Source organism: Aedes albopictus, chromosome 2 (assembly GCF_035046485.1).
Source record: "Aedes albopictus strain Foshan chromosome 2, AalbF5, whole genome shotgun sequence".
Lineage (NCBI taxonomy): Eukaryota > Metazoa > Arthropoda > Insecta > Diptera > Culicidae > Aedes > Aedes albopictus.
This window is the reverse complement of record NC_085137.1, coordinates 351,590,103-351,609,618: the sequence shown is the minus strand read 5'-3', so window position 1 is coordinate 351,609,618 and position 19,516 is coordinate 351,590,103. Positions and strand designations below refer to the sequence as shown.

Here is a 19,516-nt window from a genome sequence, read left to right as displayed (position 1 = left end):
GTCGAGAGATGCTTCACTGGAAATTCTCCATTTAGGAAGCACTTCATTGGTGCCTTCGAATGAGAAATGTATTATTTAACCGTCTAATGCCCAACCCCGCGGGACATATTTTGATTATTTTTGTATTTGTTCTGAGAAAATTAAATGACACCTATCATTTTATATGTAATTATATGCACATTTACATATAAATTGATAGTTTAAAAGAAACACTTACAAATTTAGGTGGCAAAAAATTGCCACTTCCCGTTTAGCCCAAAAACACTGGTGGCCATTACAGGGGATAGACAAAATGATCGGGACAGGCAGAATTTTCACTTTTCAAAAAATGTTCAACTAGCTGTAACTTTTCGAAAAGTGCATCGAATATTCTCAAATTTTTACTGTAAGAGGATTAACTAGTTGTGTATGTACAAAGAAAATTTGAGATCCGAGCGAGAATTGAAACACAGATCCTTGGAGTGTGAGTAGCACGCCCGAGCTCTCTCGGCTATCTCAGCTTGTTGAATAGCAGACAGTCAAAGTTAAACTGCTTTTACCATAATGCACGCATTCCCGACATGCTCCGACTGCTGCAAAGAGTACTGAGAGAGACAACGGGGAGATAGCCACAGCTGCGAGCAGCCGTTCTTAAGCTGACGACGGAGAGTGGCAGGCATGGTTTATAGCAGATGCATGTAAATTTAAAGCGAATATGCTTTAAAATCTGTAAACAAGCCGTCTGACCAGCAGCGGACTGCTCGGCTGACGTTGAATGTTGGCGATTTACATTTTTCTGTCGCAGTTTTCAGTTGATCTTCAATTTACGTGCTGTTTAAACTTCATATTTTTTTGCTTTGTAGGATTTTGAAATCGGACGCAAGTTGGTGGAGATATGGGCCTAAAAAATGACATGTTTTTGAGAAGGTGACCCCAAACTTTTGATCGGGAGGGTATGTATGTACGTTAAGGTACTCACACTCCAAAGATCTGTGTTCAATTCTCGCTCGGATCTCAATTTTTCTTTGTATTTCCTAACAGATATCTACAATGTAATTTTAAGATCGCACAAAAGTTTCCATCAATGACGGGGTCTGTTTGTTACATTCGATCCGTCATAATTTTACAGGTTTTTTTTTTCGAACTGTGTAACAGAAAATCATAAACGTGCGTGTAACATAGGGTAATTTTTGACTTTGGCAGTGTGTGACTATTTTCGGCAACGCCGAATAATTCTGCTCTATTTTGCATTTACCAACTTGTTGCATATATTTTTCATACACAGTTAAATTGCTTAGAATTTTAGCTTTTTATTAATAACAGCCTTTTGTAAAATTATCCATTGTGTTCGGAGTTTTCGACGGATAAAAGAAAACGTCTCAAAATTCACGACATTTTTGGACTGCCGAAGAACACATCATTGAAAAAGCTAAAATCAACTCACCGTTTTGGAACAGGTCGTTTATTTCAATGCACTTTAAATATACTTTTCTTTTACGCTCAAACCACTCACGCAACTTAAAAGCACTAAAAGAGCACAACAAATTACAAAAACACTAGTTAAATCTTATTTTTAAATATAATTATCAATTTTGTACTTTCGTTTTCTTCGGCAACTGCTTTTCTGGAGTAAACATGCACAGTTCGAAAAAAACCTGTAAAATTATGACGGATCGAATGTAACAAAAGGACCCCCGTCATATATGATGGAAATTTGTGTGCGATCTTAAATCTACATTGCAGATATCTGTTAGAAAATATAAAGACAAATTGAACTACGAGCGAGAATTGAACTCAGATCCTTGGGGTGTGAGTAGCACGCCCGAGCTCTCTCGGCTATCTCAGCTTGTTGAAGAGCAGACAGTCAAAGTAAAACTGCTTCTACCATAATGCGCGCATTCCCGACATGCTCCGGCTGCTACAGAGAGTGCTGAGAGAGACAACGGGGAAACCGCCACAGCTGCGAGTAGCCGTTCGTTTAGCTGATGACGGGGAGTGACTGGCATGATTTATAGCAGATGCGTGTAAATTTAAAGCGAATATGCTTTAAAATCTGTAAACAAACCGTCTGACCAGCAGCGGGCTGCTCGGCTGACGTTAAATGTTTGTGATTTACATTTTTCTACCGCAAATTTCAGTTGATTTTCATTTTACGTGCTGCTTAACTTTCATATTTTTTTGCTGTGTGGTTGCTAAAAAGGTCAAAACAACACTTCAGAAATATTGTTCGAACATTGAACTCAAGGTTAATCTCCATCAAAATTTGTCAACATAGTTGTTTAAGTGGTAGATAAATGTTGGCTATAATATTTTTGAAAAATATAGACATTTATCTTTAAATAACTTGTACTTGGCATAGGTTAAACACCATTTTACAAAAAAAAAATATATTTATTTAACCTTTTAAGTACATATGGCAACACTGATGATATTCTGTGAGTAAAATACAGGATGAAAATGTGTTGGTGGCAGCCGAGAAAATGTTATTGTTTAGTTTTTTAAGGGGCCAACCTCAGGTTAACAACGATGATCAAAACATTCATTCAAGCCAGGTATTCTTTCATTCGCAATTATCATTAAGTATTGGTGGCTGCTCCAGAATACATTCACCCAGACTCCGTATGTTGCCTGTGGAAACGCTGACGTCGTTATTATTATTTACAAGTTGTTTGTGACTAATACATGAGCATTTGTTGATTTGCAACACCCTCCATTTACTAACGAGTGAAAACGTCAAAACAAATACCGAACGTTTCGCGAGTGAAAATTAGATTTCTTCGATTAAATTTCTGTGAAATTCTATAAGCATTTGCGATTCGCCGACGTCATGTTGCCGGAATATCCCATCCCGTTGGATCTGTCCACCCGGAACCAGGATAACCAAATCGGTAAGTTCATAAATTACAAAAAAAAAAGTTGATAACATTTGAAGCCAGTTATCTGTCGTCAGGTCCTGTTGCAACTCTACCATGCCCACCAGTGCCATAAAACCACTAATAACATTTTAACGCCTAATGGATGCGTTTTTTCTCTTAGGGAACGTCCATAAATTACGTCACGCAAAAATCGACCATTTTCAACCCCCCCCCCTCCCCCCCTATGTCACACTTTTTGTATGGGACCTCTGAACTTTTTGTATGGGTCGTCACACTTTGCTGAACCCCCTCCCCCCTCTAAGTGTGACGTAATTTATGGACGTTCCCTTACAGATGTTCCACAGGTTCCTCATGTTCCCGATGGACCTGTTAATAAAAGACAATCAAAGGTCTCCGTGCGTCAAAAAACTAAAGATTACGAGGAAGGTAAACTAAACGAATCGGTATCGTATGTGCAAAAAGGTGCCATGACCACGAATTTTGCTGCAAAACACTTCGGCGTTCCACGCACCACACTGCAATACCGTCTCAGCACAAAGTGCAAAAACAAGGGTACGACGGGCCCGTACCCAGTGTTTACAACAACGGAGGAACAAGATATTGTTTCATGGTTGCAGACAATGGAACGGAGGGGCTTTTTTGCACTGAAATACAAAATTACAGCATTTCTGGCGACACATCCACGAAAAAACCCCTTCAAAGACAATGTACCAGGTATGTACTTACTGTGAAGACAGTTTGACTTTATTTATTAAGCATTCCAACCCCCCCCCCCCCCCCTTGGTCCCCTTCGCAGCAAGTACTTATAAATGCGGAATCGTGCAAAAGACTGCAATTTAGTATCGAACCCTGTTGGAGTCTTCTACGCACTTATTCATTATTGCGCAATTCCCACCCTACAGGATTCCTTTCGCAGTTAGTCTAAGTATAAGATCGTGAATAAAATTGCGACTTTGTAACGAATCGAGTCAGTGTCTTCTGTGCACTTATTAAAAGTCCCTTGAAATTAATAAGTACGCAGTGGAATCTGACTTGATACGATGTGATTTATTCACATTTCCGCACTTATACCAATTGCGAAAGGTCCATTGGGATGAGGAATGCGTAATACTAAATTCTGAAGAAGTCCGCCGAAGATATCGACACGATTCGATACAAAATCGCAGTTTTTTTCACGATCCCACATCCATACTAATTGGGAAAGGGGTGAAATGCACAATAGTTCTCCAAGATTTACAATCATGACCATTTTTATTATATTTCATTGAATTTCAGGTTCGGGCTGGTTCCGAGGTTTTCTAAGACGCCATCCTCAATTGACAATCAGGACGCCTGAACAAGTAACTTCGGCCAGCGCAAAAGTCTCTGAAAAAAATATTCGCGAATGGTTTCATACCGTGAAGCAATACCTGATCGATCACGGCTTGATTGATATACTTCTGGATCCTTCACGAGTATATAACGGTGACGAATCAGGGTTCAGATTGAACCCTACTTCGAAAAACGTCATTGCTACAGCTGGGGCAAGAAATGTTCCGATTGTCGAAACGGGCAACAGCAAAAAGAACATAACTGTAATGTTCACATTCGGTGCTGATGGCAGCGTTGTCCCACCAGATGTCATTCTGGCACAAAAAAGATTGAGTAAGGAAACTGTTCAATCTTTTCAATCAAATTGGGGAATCGGACAATCTGAAAATGGATGGATGGACACCAAGAATTTTGTGAAATACGTTACCAAAATCTTGTTTCCCTTTTTAATTAAGAGAGGAGTCAAGTTTCCTGTAATATTTTTCGTTGATGGACACAAGTCGCACATGGCTATTGAATCGGCGGACGCTTGTAAGCGTCTCGGTATTATTTTGATTGCTCTCATACCCAATGCCACAAGAATCCTTCAACCAGCCGATGTTGGCGTTTTTAAGCCACTGAAGACCAGATGGTTTCAGGTTGTCCAAAATTGGAAACTGAATAATAAATTCGCCGAAGTCACCGTGAAGGACTTTGGGACGTTGCTGAAAAGTGCCATGAAATTGGCACTCACAACAAGCACTATCATCACTGCATTTGCTGCGAGTGGGCTGTATCCGTTCAATCCTGACGCGGTCGATTACACGAAATGCATCGCCGAGAGCTATCAGGACAGTTATGACGCTCCAGGACCATCAGATACAATTCTGAATGGCGTCGTTGCTGAAGAGCCACCAAAAGCCGATCTCGTGGTTCCGTACACTGAGGATACTGCAACTCCGAAAATCATACGAATCAACTATGATTTTTTGCCACAAGAATTTCTTGCGAAAATCATAGTTACGAACTATGATTTTGGATTCAAAGCGCCAACTATTATTGTCATACTATTACTGTATATATTTCATAACACTCACGTATGAAAATCATACCGATAACGTATAAAAACCGAAACTAAGTCGTATGACTATCATACATATATTTATGAAATGTTTTGCACAAATTAAAAAAAATTGCAACTTGAAATCGAACTAGGAACGTCAAGGTTGGCGAGCGCGTGCTTTACTCATACGCCCACCGACGCTTCGGAAGTTGAAGTGGTTAGAAGCCAATAAAAGTTTTGTTGTTTTTAAGCAATGGTGTTTCATAACACATCTTATGATTTTCATACGATGCTTCTAATGAGATTTTTCATACGACAAGTCTTATGGATTTCGCATTTCAAAGAATGAAAAGCATACGAGAACTATGAAATGATGAAAAAAATAAAAATAACTGATTCATATAATGTAAACTATGAAAAACATACGAACAGTATCATCAGTGTACCACTATGCCGGTGGAGGCTTTGTATATGCTGGGACCGGAGAAAGTACAATTGTATTCTGATGAAAATTCTGAGAATCTGTCCCACGAAGATCAAGTGCTTGCGTTCGTTTACAAAAATATCCTCCGTTGCTCAAATAATGGATCAGCAGCTTCAGATGCTGAAATGACGGTGGACAGTCTGATGTTGGGTAAGTAAACAATCAAATCAATTTCTGAAAATCGTACACATTTCAACATACCTTTACTTATTGATGGTCCTTTCAGACAAAGGCTGTTCTGGCGATGTGCTTCGGCAAAACACGTCAGGGTACGAAGTAACGGAACAAGATGAAGATGACCGGAATAACCAACAACCAGATCATCAACGCACAGCAGCTTAACATAGGGTTTACTACATCGCCTGATCTCAACGGAAAAATAGAAAGTCACATCTCTACACCGGAAGCTCCAAAATTGGCGGACTTCTTGGATGCACCAGATGTCCTTAAGCGAAGCTCGAAGCACGTAAACTATCAGATGCAATCGCATGCAGTATTGACTGCCGATGAACGATTGCAGGCTATCATTCTCAAAAAAAAAAAAAAAAAAACCAGCGAAACGAAGCCGAAAGATTGAAGAAAGAAAAGGCGGTGCAAAGGGCCTTGCAGAAGGTTAAGTTGGAGGAACAGAAAAACGCTAAAAGAGAGCTAAAATTGAAACGGAAAGCGGAGAAAGAAGTCGAAATGCAGAAGAAAGCAGATGAAAAGAAAAGAAAAGCTGAGATTAAACAAAGAAAGCAACTCGAGAATGAGGCGAAAAACTTGAAAATGCGAAAGCCGTCATTGAGAATTTAAATGCGGAGTGGATAAGGATCGAAGTAGCAGAAAAAAGCTGAAATTGAAGAAAGAAACTTGAATGAAGAATAAAGAAAAGTTTAACTTGCTTATACACTATCACACCGCTGGCTTAATGGGGGTGTTATTTTTTTTTGTTAAGTCATATCCGTCAGGATCAGGTATGTTAAGTTTCAAGCATTAAATATAACATAAAGATGAAAACCGTTTAAATCAGAGACTTTTATTGCGTACTTGTGAAGATATAGGGTATTGGTTCCCTTGTTAAGCACGTGGCTCCTATATTCATCCTACGAAAAACAAAGTATTGAAGCACCCATGGAAACAAAAAGAACGGAATCAATCGGTGCCGTAATCGCTTGTTTTCGAATGGGATGAAAATAGGAGCGTGAGATTACTGATGGAACACATACCCTATGATTCAGTGCTGTTGCATTGATACTTATTGCATAGACAAACAGATGTCTTCCCAATAGTTCAATACGCAACGCAAATTGGTACTGTAATGAACTATTACAGCACTGCTAATTTGGTGCGAGAAAGTAGGCCTTTTCCTGGCAGATTTGCGTGACGTAAAACAGCCTATTACGATAAGAAATTGCAAAAAAACATTTTTCGCAATTTCTCATCGTAATAGGCTTACCTAACGCAAATCTGCCAGGAAAAGGCCTACTTTCTCGCACCAAATTAGCAGTGCTGTAATAGTTCATTACAGTACCAATTTGCGTTGCGTAATGAACCATTGCAGCACTGTTTTCAGTTTTAATCAACTTCTAGGTGCTTTCTGGACGCAGTTTTGAAAAGTTGTGACAACTGCTCAGAATAACCTGCTATGATCAGACATTCTTGAACATGTGCACTTTGATGAAAAAGTTTTGATAAAATTATCCTCAAGTGGTAATTTATGAAATTGCAAAAAACGTTGTACGCAACTTAGTGCAGAACTCGATTTTTACAGCACTCATCGTAATTATCCAACGAGGCTTGCCGAGCTTGCCGATAAATGTACGACTCGTGCTGTAAAAATATTGCTTCTACAACTTGTTGAGTAAGCTACTATTATTCAATGATATTTTTATTATACAACTCATTTGAGTTGTATAAAGTTCATAATGCAACTCAAATGAGTTGCATTATGGACATTATGCAACTATTCTTCATTATGCAACTTATTTCAGTTGCTTTAGTTGCTTTATGTATGTAATGTAACTAATTTCAGTCACATAATGAACCAGTTTGGAAAACTGGCTATTGTGGTACCAAAATGAGTACACCCGATTCTTTTTTTGCACGGGTCTGGTTTTTGCCATAACTCAGTCAATTTTTAACCGATTCTCATAAAATTTTGCACACATGTAGGCACTATCCGTGTACAAAATTTCTTGAGAATCGGTTAAAAATTGACTGCAAAAACCATACCCATGCAAAAAAAAATCGGGTGTGATATAAAATAGAAGTTATAATACTGAATTGCATAAAATTCATTTGTGAAACTTAATACTATAAATCCTGTTTATACTAGCCGTTTCTGTAGAGATATGACGTACTATACCAGACAATTGTATTATGATTCGTAATGCAACTTATTTCAGATGCTTTATGAATCATAATGCGATTGTTTGATCATAATTATTTTTTGAGCAATCACTGTGTTTATTCAACATCTGTGGATAAATGTACGACTCCTCCTGATAAAACATCTTTTTGTAGTTTCTTACTTGGTCAGCTATCCCATTTATATGGGTTCAAATTAAAATCTTAAAATAGAAAGTAATATTAAAAACATAATTAATTTATCAAATTTAATTCCTCGCTTTTCGTCATAGGCCCTTTGAATTGTTAAAGCAAATGGAATGGCGTTTGCTCTTGAAAGATATCAACTGTTGAAAAATATGATGGTTAGTGGATGCCCGGACCGTCCGACCTAAACTTCTTGTAATTATTACTGTGGAAATCTCCACCAGATGTAATTATTACAAGTATACCAAAGCGGACAACAACGATGCAATTGATGGAACAAATATTGTGGAAACCTCCACCAGAAATATTTGTCCCAGGACCCTTTGGAACACGAGAGTTCTTTCAGAGAGAAAAACTCTCTACAAAAATTGTTCTGGTTTAGAACATTTATTTGACTTACCAAATGTAAGCTGGCATAACAGCGTGAGCGCCTGAATGAATTAGTCGATCTGTTTGAAATCTACACGAACCATGCCCTGCCACTATATGCATGGCGACCTAACTACTCTAGCGATGGATATGCCTCGTCCTGCACCATTGCATATGTGTGCGTGAGCACTCCTAACGCTCCTGCCGCCTCTCTGACAGTTGGCTCTTTAACTCTTGTAAACAACTCGGGCCACGTGGTCACTGCCAGCATGGCACTGACAGCATTTTCCTACACTGAGAATAAAATACTTTTGAAATTAAGGAATGCTAATTTCAACACTTCCCCTCATTTCTTCAATTTCAAAATATTTAACATTTCTTAAAACTTTTAAGCTCCTAATGATTTCTGCTATTTACTCATCTGATACTGAATATGCCAGCATGAGCTTTTGCTCTCTTAACAATTCTCGAATATAAATATTCTTTACATCTGTGTTTTGTTCTTCTGTGTTACTTACACTATATTCTTCCCTTGGCCGCTGCACACTCAGCAATCAGCTCTGCTTCGGTTGAAGTTAGTTCGACAAAATTGCTTCGTTGCACTCCAGGTTGCCAAGCCAGGTTTCACTACCTCCGGAAATGGAGTGCCTATCGTCCACATCGCCGCCATAGTCAGCATCGGCATATCCTGCCAACGGTTTGGTATCCTTGTCTCGATGGTATGCAACACCAAACGTTTTGGCTCCCTGATGATAACGAAGACTGAGACCTGTCCAATGGGGTTCACGAGGATCACTCTGAAATTGACTTGAGATATTTAAAGCAAAACAAACATCTGTTCTTGTCATAGAAACCAGATATCCCTGTAAAGCTCTGTATGCCTTTGAACGGAATGCTTCGTAAAAATTCACGGCCGAACCTCTGTTATCATCTTTCGACGATCCTCGTATGTCATCTGTCGAAGAAGCTCGGTTGCCATCTATCGACGAACCGCGTTTTGGCGAACCATTTCCACCTTCTGGTGAACTATTATCAACTTCCGATGGACAACCTTGCCGTAAATCTTTACTACCTTCTGGTAAACCATCATCTATCGATGCACCTCTATTTCTTTCTGGCGAATCAAAATTTATCAATGAACCTCTGTCGTCATCTGGTGAACCATAATCATCTAACGATGAACCTCCAATATCACCTATTGGCGAACCAACATCATTTATTAATGAACCATCAACATCATCCGTCGATGAACCTCCATAATCATCTATCGATGAACCATCGACATCATCCGTCGTTGAACCTCCATCATCATCTATCGATGAACCTCCATCATCATCTATCGATGAACCTCCATCACCTTCTGGTGAACCAAAATCATCTATCGATGAACCATCGACATCATCCGTCGATGAATCTCCATCACCTTCTGGTGAACCAAAATCATCTATCGATGAACCATCGACATCATCCGTCGATGAACCTCCATAATCATCTATCGATGAACCATCGACATCATCCGTCGATGAACCTCCATCATCATCTATTGATGAACCTCCATCACCTTCTGGTGAACCAAAATCATCTATCGATGAACCATCGACATCATCCGTCGATGAATCTTCATACACGGAAAAAAATCCATTCCCAAGACCATGAATATGACTCATAGTTTCCCGATATTTTTATGATTTTATGTTATAAATATACACCATGATTAAATTTTATGATTTTATGAATGATTTCACCATAACGCAATGCACCCGTTATTGTTTTGGCTTTCGACGACCAAAAATGGGAAATATAATCATGAAGCTATGATTAAATTAGCTGGGATCATGAGTAGCATTCATGAAGCCAAGAATAATTTTCATAAACCTGGATGCAGATCCTGATGCTTTACCACCACATTCATAAAATTATGGTTGGGTGAGGTAGAACCATGCATAGAATTCATGGAATCAAAAAATACTTTTATGATTCCGTCGTCGTCGGACCTCAATGCTTCTCAGTCAAATTCATAAAATCATGGTTGATTGAGATGGTGCCATGCATAAAATTCATGAAATTAAGAATTACTTTTATGATTCCGTCGTCGTCGAACCTCAATGCTTCTCAGTCAAATTCATAAAATCATGGTTAATTTTGATGGTGCCATGCATAAAATTCATGAAATTAAGAATACTTTTATGATTCCGTCGTCGTCGAACCTCAATGCTTCTCAGTCAAATTCATAAAATCATGGTTGATTTTGATGGTGTCATGCATAAAATTCATGAAATTAAGAATACTTTTATGATTCCGTCGTCGTCGAACCTCAATGCTTCTCAGTCAAATTCATAAAATCATGGTTGATTGAGATGGTGCCATGCATAAAATTCATGAAATTAAGAATTACTTTTATGATTCCGTCGTCGTCGAACCTCAATGCTTCTCAGTCAAATTCATAAAATCATGGTTAATTTTGATGGTGCCATGCATAAAATTCATGAAATTAAGAATACTTTTATGATTCCGTCGTCGTCGAACCTCAATGCTTCTCAGTCAAATTCATAAAATCATGGTTAATTTTGATGGTGCCATGCATAAAATTCATGGAATTAAGAATTACTTTTATGATTCCGTAGTCGTCGAACCTCAATGCTTCTCAGTCAAATTCATAAAATCATGGTTGATTGAGATGGTGCCATGCATAGAATTCATGAAATTAAGTATCACTTTTATGATTCCGTCGTCGTCGGTCCCAAATGTTTTTAATTAGATTAATAAACGATGCAAGCTAAAACCATAAGAAAATAAAATACGTGATATCTGAGCTCATTTCTATGATTTTGGGACCTATCCATCATCCTTTTTTTTCTACGAGCAAGCAGCACTTTTTAGTTGGCCTCCTGTTAGTGAAGATATGTCATGTTCAAATATAAAAGAGAACAACAATGATCGAACTCACCGGATAATCATATTTGGCTGGTTTACTATTTTTGTCTTTGGCTGCTACATCCAACGAGCTAAGGATGCCCTCCAAACCATATCGATTGTTTACTAGTTAGTTCACATCACTTGCTGAGTCTCCGAAGTCGTCGAACGAAGGATAAACCGGAAAAATAGAGCGAATCACCGTAAATTAGCGCACGCGATTCCTACTTTGCTTCACCCTCCGTACATAAACTCGGAACTAAGACGGATGGCACAACGAAAACGCGAACTGGGCACTGTTTACTTTTTGCGCTTTTACTTTTTAGTCAATCAACTCCCAACAAACTGCCGAATCTTACGGGCACACTGTTTTGATGTTCCATTTCCTGATATATGCACATTTATTACTCTAACCAAATAAAAACTTTGCAAAAATAGCAGGTTCAACTTTTTCCACATGTCTGTGCTGGACGACCGCGCGATTTATATAATTGCATATGTCAGATAAGTGTAACGCTAGGAAGCGACCATGAATATAATTCATGAAAATGATTGTTTCTATTCATATTTCTGGTCAACTCATTCATGATATCATGAATCTTAATTATGATATTATGACTTGGCAGACATCATAAGAACATGATTTTTTATTCATGATGAGGGGAATGGATTTTTTTCCGTGTAATCATCTATCGATGAACCATCGACATCATCCGTCGATGAACCTCCATCATCATCTATCGATGAACCATCGACATCATCCGTCGATGAACCTCCATCACCTTCTGGTAAACCATAATCATCTAACGATGAACCATCGACATCATCCGTCGATGAACCTACATCACCTTTTGGTGAACCAAAATCATCTATCGATGAACCTCCATAATCATCTATCGATGAACCATCGACATCATCCGTCGATGAATCTCCATCACCTTCTGGTGAACCAAAATCATCTATCGATGAACCTCCATAATCATCTATCGATGAACCTCTATCATCATCTATCGATGAACCTTTATAATCATCTATCGATGAACAATCATCTTCTGATGAACAGCTGCGACGTATTGCTTCCTTTGTTATTTCACCTTTCGATGAATTCAAATCTCTCGAAGCTTCACTTTCATGAGAAATATCTTCCCCTGATTCCATGGTGAAGTTGGATGGAGTACACACTGACATGGCGACCGGTAGTTCCCAAAAGGGCTCACCGCAGATTCTCTGTTTCTTAACCTGCTCCTCATCATGCCGAATTTGATTACCATCCTTCAACTGATTAAGCCAGGGATGACCGGCTCGTTGTCGTTTCGCTCCGACACGATTCTGCGTGTCTGTGTCCATAAGACTGAATGGCACACGCATCATGCAATCATAACTTTCGTTGGTAGTGAGGGCTACGTCACACTGCTGACGAGACTTTGAAATGTTTGTCATCACATGGGCTGGCTCCTGTGTTTCATGCCGATATACATCGCAAAAGCGGCGTATGTGACCAAGTTTGCCACACTCGTGGCACCTCAGCATTTTGCGATGTTGCTGCTGCTTTGGTTTCGCTTCCTTCCACCAGCCATTCGTCATTTTATAAGCCACTGGTTGCTGATCAACTGATTCGGATACACTGAGGTCAGCATCAATGAATATGCGCTGAACCTGAAGCAAAGTCATATTCATCAGGTCGTCTTTTCTCATAACTGCAAGAGCTCCCAAAATATGACTGAACTTTTCAGGAATAGCAGCCAAAAGGGTATTAATTTGTTCTTGGCGAGAAACTTGTTCTCCCATCAGATTAAGCTGCCGAACCAAGTCTTCATGTGTCGAAAATAATTCTTTTAAAGTATTGAATTTTCTGTTTTTAAGTAAGTAAAGCTGTGATCGCAGCCCAAGCGTTGCATTCACACCTTTGGGCAAATATACTTCATCAAGTGTATCAATCACATCTTTGGCATATTCACAGTTCAAAACATGCCCCATGGGTTCATCATCCAAGCACAACATCAAGTCATTAACAACTCGAAAATCATCTTTAAGTCTCTTAGCCATGTTTGCCTTTCGCTGGTTCTCTGCTTGTGGAGAAGCATTGATATCAGGCGAAGCATATTCCTCCTCCAACGGAGTTCTCTCAAAGACATAAAGTAAGTCATCTAGTCTGAAATAGTTTTCTATACGCTTTTTCCAAAAAGGATAGCGTTTGTCATCTCCATTGAATGTTGGTAGAATCGTACTTCTCAGTCTGTTGTCCATTATGCAAACCTGTTCAACAACATTCCTTACAGAAGGTCAAAATACTTACGGATATCTCCGCCCAACGTAATAAACTCCTAAACATTCAACTATCTCAATAAACCATCTTGCACTATACAGTGTCCATGCGGAATCCTCCACCAGATACCAAATATCAAAATATTTCTCACGCGGATAACTCCACCAGAATAAATCAGTCAAACATTTTCATGCGGATATCTCCACCAGAGTAAATCGGTTAAAAATGTTTACACAGATATCTCCACCAGGGTAAATTGGTTGAAATGCTCACGTGGATAACTCCACCCGAATAAATCGGTCAAAAATTATCATGCGGATATCTCCACCACAGTAAATTATTCAAAAGTTTCCATGCGGATAACTCCACCAGATTAAATCATTCAAAAACTGTTTTCCAGGCACGCGTTGCCTGGGCCCATAACCTGTTGAAAAAATTATGATTAGTGGATGCCCGGACCGTCCGACCTAAACTTCTTGTAATTATTACTGTGGAAATCTCCACCAGATGTAATTATTACAAGTATACCAAAGCGGACAACAACGATGCAATTGATGGAACAAATATTGTGGAAACCTCCACCAGAAATATTTGTCCCAGGACCCTTTGGAACACGAGAGTTCTTTCAGAGAGAAAAACTCTCTACAAAAATTGTTCTGGTTTAGAACATTTATTTGACTTACCAAATGTAAGCTGGCATAACAGCGTGAGCGCCTGAATGAATTAGTCGATCTGTTTGAAATCTACACGAGCCATGCCCTGCCACTATATGCATGGCGACCTAACTACTCTAGCGATGGATATGCCTCGTCCTGCACCATTGCATATGTGTGCGTGAGCACTCCTAACGCTCCTGCCGCCTCTCTGACAGTTGGCTCTTTAACTCTTGTAAACAACTCGGGCCACGTGGTCACTGCCAGCATGGCACTGACAGCATTTTCCTACACTGAGAATAAAATACTTTTGAAATTAAGGAATGCTAATTTCAACATCAACAAGTATGAAATACCACTAACACAGATTTACATTTTACACCATTTTATCGAGTGCCGAAGAAAGCACGTAAGGTGCCAATAACAGAAATCCAATTGCCGATAATAGAAATGATGTCTAGTGACTTTTGTTGTGAAATTGTGAAATTTGTGACAATATTTGACATTTTAGTGCATAGGAATCGCAAAACTTGAAGTGAGCAAGTATATTTCAGGTGAGTTCCGTTACTTTTCATGTGTGATGTCCTCGGAAGTCTGTTTTTTTTACGGATAGCGACTTAGGCTGCCGAAAATACAAAAATTCCCCTACTTAAAGATATTCTCCAAGAAAACTCTCGCTACGGTACATTTCTTTTGTGGTGAGGCATCACAGCCCAGACACTGCTAAATGTTTCGTTGAAATTTCCAGAAATGCTCTCTTCAAGCCAAAATATCCCAATCACTTTTCTCCCCCGATCCTTCCCCACACATAAACACTCAATCCGACGAATTCCTTTAATCTGCGTTATTTATAGATTTATTATTTTCGATCCTTCATCCTTTACGTTTCCTCGATTTGTTTGCCCCCACTACTCGGCGCGTCCGTCCAGCAGGTAGGTATAGGGTTGTGGGCCACTTCCTCAATTACCGTTTTCCCAAACGGCTGATTCGCTGCTGCCGCCGGTACTGCTGGTGGTCGGTCTCCAGTCAAGCTTGGAAATCGGAAGACCTAGCAGAGCTCGCTCTCAATCTCTCTGCTGCTGGCTCTGGCTTCAAAGCGCTAAAGGTGAAGCAATCAGTGTTCGATTTGCGTTGCTCTTTTGTCCGCCTTTGAAGGGTACTTTTATTTTTACCTTGGCAATATCTTTTAGCCGGCGAATTTCTCCGGATTTTCCCCCAGCCCAGCCGCGTCAAATCAAACCTACATATACACAGGTTGGTGCCAGGCTTTGCTTCAAACGGTTTGCTTCTCGGTGGGGTACAAAGTAGGGTGGACCGCGTTTAAGGCTCAAGCATCCGTCATCATTTTTCGGAAATAGAAAAGCAGTTTTTTCGCTGTAAATCAAAACAACGACCACGAAAATGTATTCACTGTATTCTATTCCTCATGTGAAACACAATGAATCCATTTTCGTTGCAAAAATGTTTGATTTGAACGAAAAAACTGCTTTCAAATGTTTAATGATGACGATGATTTCAATGACGAATGGTTCAACGTTAAAAACATAAGCAAAGCAGTAAACACTCGGGTGTGTTTAGCAATACTATGCAGATGGAAACACATTTGACGTGGCCACAGGTTAAAGCGATAAATTCGGGCAATGGCCCAGGATGGAGATCTTTCAATTCTGCTCTCTGCACCACCATAGATGCTCAGGACCATCAGCAAAATAGCTTGCCTACTCATAGTATCCGTGCTCTTGAACATTTGAGTAAAAAATGCACCCATGCGCCCTGTTTTACCTTAAATTTCGTTATATGGTGCCATCATAGAGCCCAGAATTTGTAACGTTCTATTCATGTTTGTTTGTAACACGTGCATTTGTAGTGTTTTATTTGATTTTCGGTAACAAAAGCTTATTAACTGTAACGAAGGCGATCATTTCGAAATTTAAGTCGCACCCTAAAGTACCTCTTCTTACCTCGAGAAAGCGAAAATCAACCGAGAAAAAGCATCATCATCCTTCTCGTCAGTTCCGCCCCGCATCACTACCGGTCACCGTCTTCCAGCGGCATCGAACTTCTTCAAACGCAGCATGAAAAGTGGCGTCGGCGAAGGGTAGGGTACGGAATCGGTTCGGGAAACATTCCTCTATTAAAGGAAAATCTGGCTCAAAGAGCGGAAATCAAAACGGCTAGGACGACGAATGGGATCTACGACGACGACGACGACACTCAAGCCTGGGATGGTGGCGACCGGTAAGGTTTTTACGGTACGAAGAGGAAGGGATCAAATATACGGCTGCAGCCACCAAGGCAGTACAGTGCTTCGCGCGCTGCTGTTTCGTCTCCACTAAAGCTTCGGATTTGAAGCTTATATTGGTTTGAACGTCCGTCGTAGTCATCGTCGTCGTCGTCGTCATCGGAGAAGGAGTTGTATGAATAAACAGAAAATTCCGCTGGGAAAATACTGCTGGCAATCGAAATGACTTTCGATTTTGGTCCAATTTTTTTCCGATGCTGTTTATAGTCACATGGAGGATCAAATAGTTGAAAATTGGCTGGTTTGGGAATTGGAATGACTATACGGGTTTTATGACGGAGATCCAACAAATACGTTCTTAATAACAAGACCGGAAAAGGGTAGTCATTTGTGCAACAAGTAACAAAACCAGATTTTTAAGCATTACGTAGTCTTCTGCTTTCTACGCAGCAGTTTTAAATTAAATAAATACAAAGATGGCTTTAGAATCACCAAATAACCGAAATAAATTTATATTAGGTGCATGAGTGTACCAAATCAGAACCTTTTTAAAACTACATGTATATTGCTGTGGAATGTCTCTAACAAGGCTGAGTTTCATGAAATCGGATATGTACATGTATTAAGAACATACGTCTTGACATCCCGCCTTAACAGTGCATCAGAACTTCAAACGCACAAATCTCAAGTTCTTGCTTCTAAGCAAGCTTCACACAACCGTGCATTTCATTATTCTGTTCTTGCTCACTCGTAACAAGCTTAAAATAGGAAGATTAGGTGCGCTGGTTTTGTTTACGAAGAGATTTGTGTCCTCGAAATCGTGAGTAGGTGCCAAAGTCGGCCAATGTGGCGGCCATTTTGGGATTCTAACAAGTATGTCCTTAAATAGGTATCATAGCTAAAGCCCCTACTTTGCACACAAGGATATCCGCATGCACATCTGAAGACACCCAAACGGCGAAGTTTGCAACCAAATCGACCATGTGCTGGTAGATAGTCGACACTTCTCGGACGTCATTAATGTTAGAACTTTTAGGGTCCCAACATCAACTCAGATCACTATCTCGTATTTAGTAGGATTCTAGCTCGGTTATCTATCGTGTTGAACTCTACGAACCAGCGATCGTTGCATTTTAACATCCAGCGGTCTTCAGAAGAAGGCTCTGTAACTGACTATCACCGGAAGCTGGACCAGCGGATAAATGAAATCAACGAGAGCGATAATCTCTACACTCTGTGGGAGTACTGTTACGGTTTGGCTTCGCAGTCTGAAGGTGAATGGAAAACACTAGTTTTTTTTTTATTATTATTCCCGACGTTTCGGTTCGTTTGGGACCTTTTTCAAGGGTTCAATCTTTAAGGTTTTCTGGTCAAAACAAGTTTTGCTAAACTTGAAAAGTCATACATTCGTCTTGGTTTAGTTTTAGTCCGATCGAGTATGGACCATCGTGAAGCGGACAAACTGTTTCTTATACAGCGGTCTGGAATTCGGGTTCTATCTCCACGATCTTCCACCAATACTAGAAGTAATGCAAAAGGAGCAAAAAAAAAGCATGGTGGGTATAGAATAGCAACAGACAGAATTCGAATCGACGACGACGGAGAAGCTGTGGAACCTCCAACTCCAACGCTAGACGAGGTCAAGACAGCCATTAGTGGACGGAAGAACAATAAGGCTGCTGGGAAGGACAAACTCCCGGTCGAGTTTCTCAAGCACGGCCTTCAGTGAGCAGCTCTTACACCGCACAGTGGAAAAAATCGACCCAAAAACGGATCTTTTAACGCCGCTGGTTTCGGTACGTCAAGTTGACCATTTCTGACGTAAAAAAGCACGAGAAATCGATTGGTGCTAAATTCATTCACCGCACGGGTCGGGAAGTGGTCTATTTTGCCCCATTTTGCCCGTCATTCATACAAGAAGAGAATCAAAATGTACTTTCAAACAACAAACAAGACTGTAGATCATTGAAAATAGCTGCATGTGTAACAAGAGGTTGGTTGCAATCACAAGAATACATGAAAGATCCTTTCAAATGCTTATTTTGCCCCATATGCCACAACAACTGCTGGAAATTCACACTTTTACCTAACTATGAATGGATTTAATGTTACTGATTTGAAGTCGATTTTTTGACATAACCAAAAGGCGCAAAATCTATTACCATCAGAATCATCTTCGGGAGTTGTCCAATTTGCCCCATTTGGCCCTGATTTCAAAGAAAAATGTTTATAAGATGCTAAGAAACGTTAAAATTATTTTAGCTGCAATCCTGGGTACAATTGAAAGCTAATAGTAATCATGCGCGTATATGAAAGATGTTTTTAATATTTTACCCTACATGCCCTAAAACCTTCTGGATGATAACATTTTCAGTATTGTTTTGTTATGTCACTGGTTGCAAAACATGAAGTCATTGATCATTTTTGAAATATATAAATACGGTTTATCGATTAGCTTTAGAATAATTCACGGAAGGGTACAAATAGCTGTCAATTTTACCCAAACTCGACCGATTTATTGTCGTGTCATGAATAAATTAACTTCCCGTATTTGATTATATCCTAATTCATCGACCTATGGTACTGCCCAAGTAACACAGAAAACATCTTTGACAATCAGAAATTCAAAAGATGAATCAGAAAACATGTTCTGTTTTGATTTGGCTTTAATAGTGTTAGCCGATTGATTATCGATGACAAACAGAAAATAAAATCACTTGGATATCTCAAGTTTAAAATACATATATGCTAAGAACATATAACATTACTGGAGCATCATGCGAACCAATCACGAAAACAACATTGTTAACATCCTAAAAACAGCATTCTACATCGCGAATCGTATG

At 39.6% G+C, this 19,516-nt stretch overlaps 2 protein-coding genes across 3 annotated transcripts in view; one reads left to right on the top strand and one right to left on the bottom strand.

The window, feature by feature from the left end:
- Window positions 1–19,516, bottom strand: part of LOC109419413 (poly(rC)-binding protein 3) — an 885,090-nt gene that overhangs the window by 843,271 nt on the left and 22,303 nt on the right. The gene's annotated exons all lie outside the window — the stretch shown is intronic.
- Window positions 2,807–5,925, top strand: LOC115265664 (uncharacterized). The gene is made up of 4 exons (XM_062854759.1): window positions 2,807–2,867; window positions 3,189–3,569; window positions 4,131–5,242; window positions 5,641–5,925. Exons 1-4 carry the CDS (start codon window positions 2,807–2,809, stop codon window positions 5,848–5,850), a joined length of 1,764 nt encoding a protein of 587 aa, XP_062710743.1. The 3' UTR covers window positions 5,851–5,925.